Raw genomic sequence first — 12,829 nt, forward strand, 5'->3', positions numbered from 1 at the left:
CCCTCCCCCCTGTTTTCCTCTCTCTCTTTCCTGCAGCAGACTACCATCCATATCTTGGCTTTTATCTCAATCTTCTCCATTTACCTGACAATATCCACCCCATCGACTGTCAGTGTTATCACCCAACACCCCTCTTCTTTAGATATCGTTTCCTCATTATTCCAGTATTGTCATCCTCCTTTTCCAATCTTCCCAACCCTACACCTTGGCTATCCCTCTGTACTGCACAGATGACAGAACTATCAGTCAAGACTGCTCTGGACGAAAAAATATACATTCAACGCTAGTCTCTTTGTTTGCAAGTTAAAAAGGTTTGGAGAGATCCATCCGTCATCCTGCCATTGTGCTGTCAGTTCAGGCCAATGGCTTTTATCGATATGGGTGTGCCTAACCATCCTGTGTCCAACATAGCTTCTGTAATAGAGTTCTTCTGTACCCAGACACAAAAGGTGTACCACCTTTGTGTACTCTATACATAACCCAACCTAAGGCTTTCAATGTAATTAGGTCATGTAACAAAGCAAAGCAGACAACCATAAACTTTGGATTATTCTACATGTATTATTTCTAGTTAAAGTAAACCCATCATAAGAGAAATAGGGGGCCTGTCTTGTTACTGTGCAGATCCACTGGCTGCATTAGTTTTGAAGATACTAACCCGAAATAGCTATCACAAAGTGATCTCAAATGTTGAACTTTATGGTGATTTTCACTAAGCTTTGACCAGGTTTCCCGGGAAGAGGGGCACCAAATGGCTTCCAGGCATGACAAAAAATGAATTAATATTTTACAAAGCTTCACAGTTTTTTTATTAACTACTGGGGCCCCTTAACTGCATAGACTATTTTCTGGAAAAGGCAAACTTTAAATAAAAGACAAACTCATGGAGAAGAAGGTTTGCTGATGACATATTTTGTGTATGCTACCCAATAAACCATTCCCTGGGTGCTACTGTCAGAGCTAGTATGATGTGCGATGAAGATCTATTGATTGAAGGTTTACAAAAAACCTGCTTGGCCAGTGATGTCACCCTGGGGGACAAACCATCTCAGTTGGTTATAAGACAGCAGGACCATTCAATGAGCATTCTTGACCTCCAGCCATATTTCAACAAATACCACATATACCACAAATACCAAGATAAAAGTGGTGTTGTTGAGATACTACATTTACCGTGAAGCTACCCCTGTCACATCACAATAGTTAGAGACTTACAAAGTCCAAAATCTGCCTGCTCTGGCCTTGGAATGGGAAAGGTCAAGAACATGTAAATATTAGCTATGTTTATTCTGCATTACAGAAAACCAATTCTTGACCTTCATCACAAAATGTGGCAGCACATTCAGCAGAGTTGTTTGATGCAGCAGAGGAGGCAGGCATAAGACTTTAAAGCTAAACTGGAGATATATAGCAAATACACAACTAAAGTGTATACATGCAGAATGTATTAACAGCCAAAGGCTTTGTAATATATTCATCTAGTCTTGTGATCTACCCAACACCACCTATAGCCAGGTGAACTCCCACTTTTCCACTATGGTTAAGCATTACAGCTTGGTCACCAACCCATCACCAAGCTTTTAAGTAGGCATTTCAGGAAGTAACCCTAAATTAATTTAGTTCATCACACTGCCAACTCTGCTCTCTCCTCCTCTTTCCATGCTCCCTGTGTCAGACTGAGAACATAATTGGCTAAGACTGCGCCCCCCCCCCCCCCACAAAGCAGAGTCCTGCTCCTCAAGGGATTAAACAAGGCTAATACAAAGGCATGTAGACGGGTCCAAATGCTGGGTGCCAAATGTGGAGTAAATGCACATTGAGACCAAGAAATAGGGTATTAGAACAAAGATAGGCAACAAATGACACTTGGTATTACTACAAAGTGCTCTCCTCACAGTTCCAACAAGATGGCAATGGGGGCAAATATCACAGCCAACTCAAGGGTAACAGTTCTTCACAGTAGGGTCATTAGAACACAATCTTTTGGCTGCAGAAAAAACATGGAGAAGCTTACAACACCAAGAAATATCTGATGAAGGAGGTGGCTAATAGGTGGTGTGGCGGCAAGAGCACTCGGAAAGCAGAAAGCAGTTACGATCTCTGACCCCATGAAGTATACTGGTTGACTGACTCCTCCACCAGAGCATAGCCCTGCACTAGACAAACTGTCCCTCGCCAGTGGGTTCCTGTCCCTAACTTAGCCACTATGCAAATACTTGCCAACTGAAGTGGAGAGAGCTGTTAATTAACACTGCCCTCAGTTAAGATGGCCATGGATGTCATTCAGCGCAGCAGCATCCAATAGAGGCCTCTAAAACAGCACCACCTGTGTGAGCAGGCTGAGCTGCACTTGCCTACAAGCAGAATAAGGTAGCCACAGTAGCCATGTTCATGATTATTATTTCTATGAGTATATAACTAGATTATATGATCATTTTTTTATATACCTGGAGTTCAGTTTAAACATCATTCAAAATATATTTATTCTACCGAACCTTTTTTTGCTAATATACAATAATATAACTCAAAAGAATGATAGAACAATACACAGTTTCAGATTATGGCCATTATTGTTAGGACTGCTGCCACGCTGGCAGGCGGGCATCATTCATCCGGCATGTTGATTTTGCCAGTACTGATATTGTCACTTAGTGGTGGCCGTCCATGCATTTCCTCCACCGATTTAAATGATTAGCACAATGCAGACATTCTGCTGTCCTTGTCTGGGCCCAATTAGAGCAACAAATGAGACCTAATGGAGGCATGGGGATGCGTATCACATCCATGTAACAAACCGATCACTCGAATCCCATGGATTAGGCCTTCTAACCATTCACTGTCATGAAGGCCTGGAACAGATTGCACCATAACTCAGAGAAAGACTTCATACAAGTAGCAATAAGCAAGACAATCAACCATTTGCTACTGAAGGCCAAAATTAAAAGTGATAGCCATCTCTTTGCAACTGTTGGGTCCGTGTACTTGCCTTGACTCGTTTTTTTTTTTTGCCTAATTTATGGTGGTCTATGATATACAGTATATGTCAAATTATTAGCTCGCGGTCTGAAGCATATCAGCAGGCTGCCTGCCTTTATTCTCTATGGCCAATTCAAGGGGCTGTTTTTCTTTGGATTTGACAGAAGGGGAGTTCAGACGACTTTAGAATTGGGCAGAAAGTGCTATCTATGACAATGATGCTTAGTGGCATAAAGTGAATGATTCTCATTGAGTACATATCACAACTGAGTATATTCAGAAATAGTAATATTATGTCTTAAATAATGATTGTGCATGTCCACTTAGCTTTCCTTATGTTGTCTGTAAGTCTGACTCTACTGTCCCTTGAGATCTGACAGTTACTACCTTGACTGAATTCACACACCCTATTTCTCCTCTTTAGTGTGTATTGAGTTTATCTTTTAATTTTGGATAGAGTAGGAAAAGGTTAAAAACTCAGTTTTTTTTTGTTTTTTTTATGGTTTGTGTATCACTAGGGAAATTTCTTTTCACTTCCCTTCCTATCGCAGAGGAGCAACAGGAAGTTATAGGAGTTCCCTTTTGTAAACAGTTGTCCCTGTAATAGGAGCCCCTATGGAAGATTACCCTTCACCTCTTGTTCTAGTGACAGCTCTAAACTTTAGAATTTCCCTAATTTGTTTCTCGATGACAATGGTCACCAGTACAAATAAAGGGATAAATCTCCCCAGCAGGGACACAGACAGCTATAAAAACTGACAAAGGGTCTAATGCTTCTCCACCCTACCCAAAACTACCCAAATCTCTAGGTTTTGCTTAGAGATACACTTTAAGTGTGTAAAATACCAACTTCAGGCACCATAATCATAGTCTAGTTAAAGTAGTTTTAAATACTTAGCCATAAAAGTCACCTCCGATCATGCCCGAGTATTCAAATGGTCAGCCTGCCCCTGAGGACTATACAAATTACAGAGCCCAATTACAGTATATCTCTCCTTTTGGGGTGCCAATAACAATGTGAACTTGACAGAGGTCCCTGAACCCGTCTTTTATTGCAGTGTGTGTTCTCTGTTCAGGAGATTTCCCCTCATTTCCTGTCTGGCTGATCAATGTCATTGGCGCTTGATTGAAATTCCATTTTAATATAAAGACTAGTAATTTCTGAAATTTTGTACGTTTTTTTTTTTAACTTTTAAATGTTATTTCCGATATGAGTAATACAGTGCTCAGAGATATCAGCTATAATCAAAAGATAACTTCTCTTTTTCTTCTTAAAGGTCATCACAGCGGGGGTCAGTCTTGCGTTAACCTCTATCCAGGACCAATGCGAAAATCTCCAGAGTGGCTCAAACATCACAGGTGAGTACTAAGATGCGTAGGAAGTGTATGCCAGTCATTCAGTCTTTGGTGTTTCAACAGCCTAGTTACTGCTTTAATGTACTGTACAGTTAATGGCTGTGTATAAAGATTAAAGTGAAACTGTCGTCTTAAGTGTTTAAGAGCCCATTTGCACAGTTGCACTTTAAGGCATACACTGACAAATATGACATGTCCATTTTGTCTGCATTTTAGTGCATTGAGAGGCTCATAGAAGTCAATGACAGAGCACCAAATGCATACACCATATCTTTTGAAACATTGGCAGCAAGTATTCAGAGGCCTTGGTCAGTGGCTGTTAACCCTATCTATTCCAAAAAATAAATTCAAAAAGATATGCATCAAAACACATGTCAACACACAAAGAAAACACATGCTGATACAGGATGAAAAAAAGGACCTCTATGCAAACACATGGATCGAATTGGGCCCTTAAAGTAACAGTCCTGTCTAAATACAGATATAGCAGTGCATTGGCTATTTCCTTTGAAAGCGAGGAAAACATGTACAGTTTCATTCAGGGACCCAGTTATTATTATTATACAGGAATTATATAGCGCCAACAGTTTGCTCAGCGCTTTACAATATAACAGGAGACAATACAGCAACAATACAGTTCAATACAAGAGGGTTAGGAGGGCCCTGATCCTTGGAGCTTACAATCTAAGAGTTATGAAGCAGTTGCATGGCCTTACTGCAACCATGCCACTTCAAAGGGCTTCAAAACCCTTTCATTTGTTTATAGAGTTGGAAAAAGTGAAAACCTCTGCCAAGCAAGGGAAATCTAAAATATTTTATTGTTTTTTTTATCTATTTATTTTATGTATGGTTTTTCAAGACAAATGTACATCGTGTCAGCAGGATCCAGGATCAGAATGAAAATTTAAATTAATAAAAAGCTTGTGGTGTGGAAGAAGTGTTCACATTTGTAAAAATGTAAAATCTTGAGTTGTCACTGGAGTGGGACTAAAGGGGAAATCTTTGTCCTGGTGACAGCTGTCTAATATAGGTATTCTCTCACTTTGGAGAGATCTTCTCTCACTTCCTGTTGTGCCTCAAGACAGGAAGTGAAGGGAAATCTCCCCAAACAAACACAAACTGCCAAAAATACTAGACTTTTCACCATTCCATATTCTATCCAAAGTACAAAAAGGGAAAACTGCACTTTGCTAATGCACAGAGGTGTGAATACAAGTTGTGCTTTGAGCATTGTATAAAGGGTCAAAAGGGTAAAAAGAACCTATGATGTCAGTGGATTGAAGACACTTGGAAAAAAGATATGTAAAAAAGTGTTTGGTTTTTTTTAAGTGATATTAAAGCTTCACATTTTTTTTGTATTAAAATTACAGTCATGTTATACTTACCTACTCTGTGCAATTGCACAGAGCAGCCCCGATTCTCCTCTTCTCTGGTCCCCCCCAGTGCTCCTGGCTACTGTGCTTCAGCAAGTGACCACCATAGAAAGTTGCTTTCTATGGAGGCACTCATGCCAGCTCACTTCTGAGCCTCCCTGTCTGCATCTATTGACACAGACAGGGCGGCTTGGCCCCAACTCCCGCTCCCCCGTCGCAAAATTTGCTCAGTGAAAAGGGGGATAGTGGACAGAGCTGTTGCTCTCATCGCTGGATTGAGTTCTGGCTCAGGTAAGTATAAGGGGAGCTGGGAGGATCCTCTGGCACAGAAGGTTTTTTACCTTAATGCATAGAATGCATTAAAATAAAAAAAAAACCTTCAGCCTTTGCAACTACTTTAAGGCTGCGTTGTTGCTCCACTGGGGGGGCAAATGAGGGGAAGGAGGTCTGATGAGTTCAGTGTTTGGCTTTAATGTATAAGTCAACATACAAATTGATAATTCATGTGCTGAAGTGATCACTTGATCGTGTCTCAGGGACTTTGTGAGACCTCTGTGCTGTGAGTTTCTGGGTCCGTGCACCTGCTGTGCCCATTATGAAGTGCTCCCACTCTAACCACTTGCTTATATAACAAATAATGGAGAATATTGCTTATACATCTTGATTATATAGTGAGCCCTTTGCCAAAAATGAAGTTATTTTTATTATTTATGGCTGCTATCAGACACCATTATTGACAAAATGTTACTCTGTAGGTCTGGCCTGTAATATCTCTATTGATATGATTGGGACATGTTGGCCTCGCACACCAGCAGGACAACTGGTGGCACGACCATGCCCTGAATATTTCCAAGGTGTACAATACAACACAACAGGTAAGACTTACTCACATCATTCCAAGGCATAAAGTGGAGAGGAGATAAAGTTCCAGGAGATAAAGTTACATCCATTGGGAAACTTCTATTACAATTATACTGAGCTTTTTATATAATATAACATGGTAAATAATGCTGTCAAAAGACTTTTTTGTTTAATTTTCCTTTTGTAAAAATAGTCATGTCCCATGATTTTAAAAAGTAGTGGTCAATTCTTACAACCTTTCATCTGTGTGTTGCATGCAGTGGTGTATTTAGGTTTTGTGCTGCCCTAGGCAACACAAAAATCGGACACCCCCCTTCTCCGATGGAGGGAGCCTGACAGCGACCAACACCAGACCCCCCCCACGGAGAGAGCCTGACAGTGACCAACAACACCCCTGCCCCATCCCCACCCGAGAGAGCCTTCCACTAATACCCACCCCCCCCACTGGCGACAGAGAGAGACACTCACCTTCACAGCTCTGGACATCCCCAGGAACGACAGTCGGGCTCTGCATCCACCATCAAGCAGCCTACAGTCTCTCTCAGATCCCACCTGGTCCCCATGCTGCACATGTCCCTTCTTCCGGGGGGCAGTGCCGCCCCCTTAGAAAATGCCGCCCTAGGCAAATGCCTTGTCTGCCTTGTGGTAAATACGCCCCTGGTTGCATGAACCCTATATGTGCCCCACCCCATATTTAGGCTGAATTTTGGAAAAAGCCTTTTAAAGATCCCCATTGAACAGTAAGAAACAGTATTTTCAGACACATTTGTTTTCAATTCAATTTTAATAAGTCTGCTATACAAACACCCTTTTTAAGGTGCACAGGGGATGGCATAGCATTGAACTTGAGTTTTAATTTTTTTATTCCATTTATAATAATATTCAATTCTTTATTAATTCTGCTATTCCAATCCCACATACTGTATTATTCAAAGTGAAGATCTGTCACAAAGAGTTGGGCATTTGGCCAATTACATTAAAATTTGTAGCTGCATTTAAGATCATTGATTGCTATGACAAATTCACTGGATCACTGCTCTAATTGTCAAAAGAGTTGATGATAGAAAAATACAGCACGACCTCTTTCAGCTGGAACCCATATTCTATCTATGAATCAGCTCTAAAACTGATGGATTATGTTTTCAGTGAATTGACTTCTTTTATATGACTTGAAAGGGTACAGATTACTGTCCATTTACATAATGAAAGGAAACTGGCGACTTATGCAAAATAATATTAGAACATAATAAATAGAGATGAGTTAATCAATTCAATGGGTAATGTAATCCTGCACAAGGGAACTGAAATTTGCCATTCCATGTGACTGAAATGTGCACCAATTTTTGCAATCTGCAGTGAACTGTCAGACTGCAAATTAATGCAAGCTTCCTTGTTAGATAATTAATCATTATACTCTTCTAATTTTGACAGATTTCCGCATTATTCTGTTTATGTAAAGTATGTGAACAGCTAGTATTTTTTAGCCAGAATAGCAGCATTGTTTGGGATGTTATCAAAGTTTGGTGTAGATATAAAGGCTGATGTAGGATGATTACAATCATAATTCTAAGGAGGACTAAGCAATGTCCATAAAGAAATCAGGTTCAAAGACAAAACCTGAAAAGAAGGTTACTTTGAAGGTAAAGTGCGCACTTGACCTGCTAAGTAACTTTCTTTTCAAGCTTTGTCTTTGAAACCTGATTTCTTTTTGGTAATTGGTGTCCAGTTACAATTCGGGGTGAGTTGGCGACTACAAGAATTATAATGATAAATTCAACAGAGTACTCCCAGTGAGTTTTTAACTATTTGAGTTAGAAGTGTACTTTATTTTTCTATGTAATGGAGGTTTTGATCTCATGACCGGACCTGAGTGCTTTTTACAATAGGTAAGTATAAGTACCTTCCTTTTACAGGGTAGTTAGAATAGGATTTAAAAAGGGGGTGGAAGCAGGTTTAAGATTGGTTAATTATAGCCTGGACTTCCACTTGAAAGTAAATGAGTACTAAACCTGGACAGAGAACATGAGGAACAATTGCACGAGCAGGAGTTACCAGGTGTCAAAATGAATTGTAGAGGACCATAGGTTCTATACAATTGTTGCCCAGGGGTGGACTGACCATTTTTGAAACTCGGGCATTGCCCGAGGGCCCGGAGTCAGTAGGGGGCCCCATGAGATGCCCTTGGTACCTTTTTCATAGGCTTTTTTGAGTTTGGGCAAGGACACAGGGGCCCCATGATCCCCTATTGCCCGGGGGCCCCATGAGTTGTCAGTCTGCCCCTGTTGTTAACGGAACCTTTTCTTGTTATTCTGCTAAACCCAACAAACGTTTATAAATATACTGTATGTTGTGTGACAGTGTGATGATCTGTCACGATATAAAAAGGATATCTCAACAAGGCAGGTTGAGGGGCTCCAGGGTACTTGTTTGATGCAGAGGAAAGTGGCTTTTCACTTTCCTCATTTGTTTGTAAAGTCCATTTTGGGACCTGGAGATTTCAAAGTGATTTGGGAGGGATGAAATCTCCAATCCTGGGACCAGGTTTTTGGAATGGCCAGGAGACTGATTGGTCAGGTGTGTTTGGTTCTCTTTTAGAGTCAGGACCAGGGTTCTGGGCTCCACCCACCCGAGGAGTCCAGGTGCAAGGGAGCAGCCACAAGGGTGCATGGTGGCACAGAGAAGTTTGAGAGCCCAAGCCTGTGGGCTGGAGAAGCAGGAGTGCTGAGAAAAGGCGCTAACTCAGGTGCAGTGGGTTGTATGTGAAAGGTCAAGAGGACTGAGGCATGAAGCCTGAACAGCGGTGCTGCTAAAGAGAGCCAGGAGGCTGAATGTTTTATTTTGTATTGATGGTGGATACCCCTGTGTGGGAAACATGTTATATGGAACTTTCTTTCAAATAAAATTTGGCAAAACAGCCCTTAAAAAGAAGAAAGAGTGTGGCTGTGTGTTGTTAAAGCTCTACCCTTGATGCTAGTTCCCACAGTTGTTTAAAAAAAATGAACTGTTGATCCAGAAATATAGTCAGCTTAAAGTGTTACTAAACCCGGGACACTGCATTCACTCTTTTTGATCTCCAACAGCACACAGAACATGGAAGTGCAATTATTTTAGTAAATATAAACTGCAAAATATCTTTTCTCAGCAGCAGTATATAGCAGTCTTGTGACTTCTATCAGTGTTCAGCAGAGCACTGGTTATAGCTCCCAGGTCCCAGAAGATTGTGGGATGATTCTCAATGGGCAGCACGGCTCATGCATGCACAGTGGGTAGCCAGCTGCGAAGCTGCATGTTGTCACAGCTGGGTGCCCACAGTTAAGATGCCAACACTCAGGACCGAACATGGTCCTCAGCGCCCTCTCTGATGAGTATATCGCTGGATCCAGGGACAGGTAAGTGACTGATTATTAAAAGTAAGCAGCTACAGTTTTTATAGCTGCTGACTTTTAATTTTCTGAAAACAGACTGGAGCTCTTTAATTTGCTTTGTGAGCAGGGAGTTGCTTCTGTTTTGTTATCCCTAATGGTACTATAAAAAAGGGTCTCTAGGTTTGGTATGGTGAGTAAAGTGGAACTACACTGCATCTGAGCACCACAAACCATCTTCAGTAAGGACAGATAATTAATGTAGCATTTATTTCCTGAAATCCATCTGCCCTTAGCTCAGGCATGCAAGCAGGCTGGTGTGCTTAACTGAGAAAACCCCTCTTCCCCTCCTGAAGGCTCCTGGGATCTTTGACATAATTTGCCTAGGCCTGGAAAGCAAAGTAACTGAAGAAATGTAAAAAAAAAAGTTTAAAAGAAGTACTGTAAATATGATACACTTTCCTATATATATTTACTAATGATAGTAGCAAAAGGATTAAAGTGATTCTAAAGGTTCTTTTTTTTTTTCTTTCTTACAAAATAACAAATATGTCTATACATACCTGCTGTGTTCAGTAGCTTTGCACAAAGCAGCCTGGATCTTCCTCTTCTCGGGTCCCCTGCAGGCTCTCCTGGTCCCTCCCTTCTGTCAGGTGCCCCCACAGCAAGCAACTTGCTATGGGGGCACCCACTGCTCCAATCCGAGTGTCCGACACATGGAGCTACAGCTTGGCCCCGCCCCCTCTCCTCATTGGCTGACTGGCTGTGATTGCCAATGGCTCCCGCTTAGTGTCTCAACCAGTGAGATGGCAGAGACCCAGAACAGCCGAGGCTGTCATTCACATCGCTGGATCGTGATGGGGCTCAGGAAAGTACTGGGGGGGCACACAGAAGGTTTTTTACCTGCATGCATAGAATATATGAAGGTAAAACTCCTTGAGCCTTTACAACCGCTTTAAAAATAGTCAATGTTCATTGAGAGAGTGAAGTTCCACTTTAAGCCTGGTTTGTAAAATATTAATTTTGAGTCCTAGGCCAAACACTTCTCTCCTGTAAACCTGAACTTTAATTATTCAAAGTCAAGTGTGTACTGCGGGGGATACATTTGCACAGTTTGAAATTCCCTTAGAAGTTGAGTTGTTTGTTCTAAATTCCTTTTTATCTTGTGCATGTTAACAATAGTCAAAAATCAATTTAACATTTACTCATGCTAAGCTCTTGAACTTTTCAAAAAAAGATTTAGGTCTCTTATGACCTTCATAAAATATATACAGGTCTATTACTTAAAGACCTCAAAGTGAATCTGTCATGCAGTGAAAGGCCACAGGGTTGCTTTATTGGTGGCCCCAGTAGCTGCATATACTTAGCTGCCGTTTACTCCCTCGGCTCTGTTTGCAACGTGGAGTGTATACAGGGCTGTGGACTCTCTATCCACATCTATGTGGCAATGCTGAGTGTTTAAGTGGCCAATTGGCAAGCACCTGCACTGTCACATGGGAGGAAGGATAGTGAGACAAATGGTCATCTTTTACCCAGAAGGTATTTTTGTTCGCTCCATGCAGATAAACAGAGCTGTAGAATAGTACGGCTAACATCTAAGAATTGATCAGCTGCAATATACAATATTACTTTTATTAGATTAACTTTACAATAAGATTATGTTCATTTTTTGGTGACCAGTTGGGCGCAGTTGTTTTGAAGTGGTACTTTGGTGTTAAAAACAAGTCTGCATAAAATGTTTACCCATATACTGATAAGAAACCCAATTGCGTAGATAAAAGGCTCTCACAAAAGCCTAAAGTGCTACATAGCTGCTGCCCCCCACAAGCCAGATTGAAATTAGGCCGTGTGGCAGCTCTCATGTTGAGGTCCAACAATAAAAATAGGAATTAGTAAGGGAAGGTCAAACATACTGTTATTGTTTTATTGCTATCTATGTCCCTCTTGCAAATTTTTCCTTCATTCCTATCTGGGAAAATTGTTGTCACCTTGACAGGAAGTGAGAAAAATATATCCTACTGTAGTCCTGGATAGCAGTAAAACCCACCAAGGGCTCTAGTCATTTCCCACACTCGTAAACATGTTTTAGCTGGACTTTCATTTTATTTCTTGACATTAGTTGCCTTTCCATATAATCTCCATGGCACCATGATCCCTCCCTAGACTTCTGTTCGGACTTGAGCTTGTTTTCAGGTGGTTTTGAGGGTTTTTTTTCGCATTTTGTTAATTTTATTGTTTTTGAAGTGCTTTTCATCTGTTTTTAAGCTTCAGCCATTTTTGCTTAGGCCATTGAAAAGCAATATCATGAGTGAGATCATACGTTGTTACCATCCTTGTATCTTCTTCCTCGTTTTTCTGTGTGGTGTTGTGGTATCCTGTGCTAATACCATGTCTGCTTTGCCAATTTTTTCCCAGGTCCTCTGTTTCTGGCCTTGGTTCTTTATATGCGCATCACTGGGGTTGTAGAGGTTCTTGTGGGCCCTCACCAGCCTCTACATCCAGCATGGATAATCTTGAAACATCCATTTTGTTCACAGGGCTGAAGTTACTGGGAGGTGGAGATCAGTTGTTTAGCACAAAAATGCTGAAAATTTCAGGTGATTCCATTGAAGTCTATTGAGTCAAAAACATATGATTGCGCCCCCAGCTTGCGTACTCTCAGGTGTGAACCAGCACTATTGAGTATAATGCAAGTCTTCATGTTGGGTGATGTTGCACTTTGGGAACAAGTGACAAATCACTCAGGTGTGAATGGTGCCCAAATGTGTGCCCTTATTTTAAATCAGCCCTCTTGAAGGCAGTAGAGATTAGGGGGAAGCACTGGGAAATGTGAATGTTTCCTGCTTGTGGATAGATGGGGGCTAAGCTAAGGTTTTCCGTCATGAAGATGACACGGACAGA

General features: G+C 41.2%; 1 protein-coding gene across 5 annotated transcripts in view; it reads left to right on the top strand.

Moving 5' to 3' along the window:
• Nucleotides 1–12,829, top strand: part of CRHR1 (corticotropin releasing hormone receptor 1) — a 183,698-nt gene that overhangs the window by 125,095 nt on the left and 45,774 nt on the right. For 3 of the 5 annotated variants that reach the window (XM_089674638.1, XM_089674642.1, XM_089674640.1), the window contains 2 exons: nt 4,254–4,335; nt 6,461–6,580. In XM_089674638.1, coding sequence (XP_089530764.1) covers nt 4,254–4,335; nt 6,461–6,580 — 202 coding nt within the window. Of the gene's footprint in view, nt 1–4,253; nt 4,336–6,460; nt 6,581–12,829 lie in introns of those variants that run through there. The other 2 variants (XM_089674643.1, XM_089674641.1) reach the window with 2 other exon arrangements.

The sequence above is a fragment of the Staurois parvus genome, unplaced genomic scaffold (genome assembly GCF_062004578.1).
Source record: "Staurois parvus isolate SC_StPar_1 unplaced genomic scaffold, SC_StPar_1.0 ptg000151l, whole genome shotgun sequence".
NCBI lineage: Eukaryota > Metazoa > Chordata > Amphibia > Anura > Ranidae > Staurois > Staurois parvus.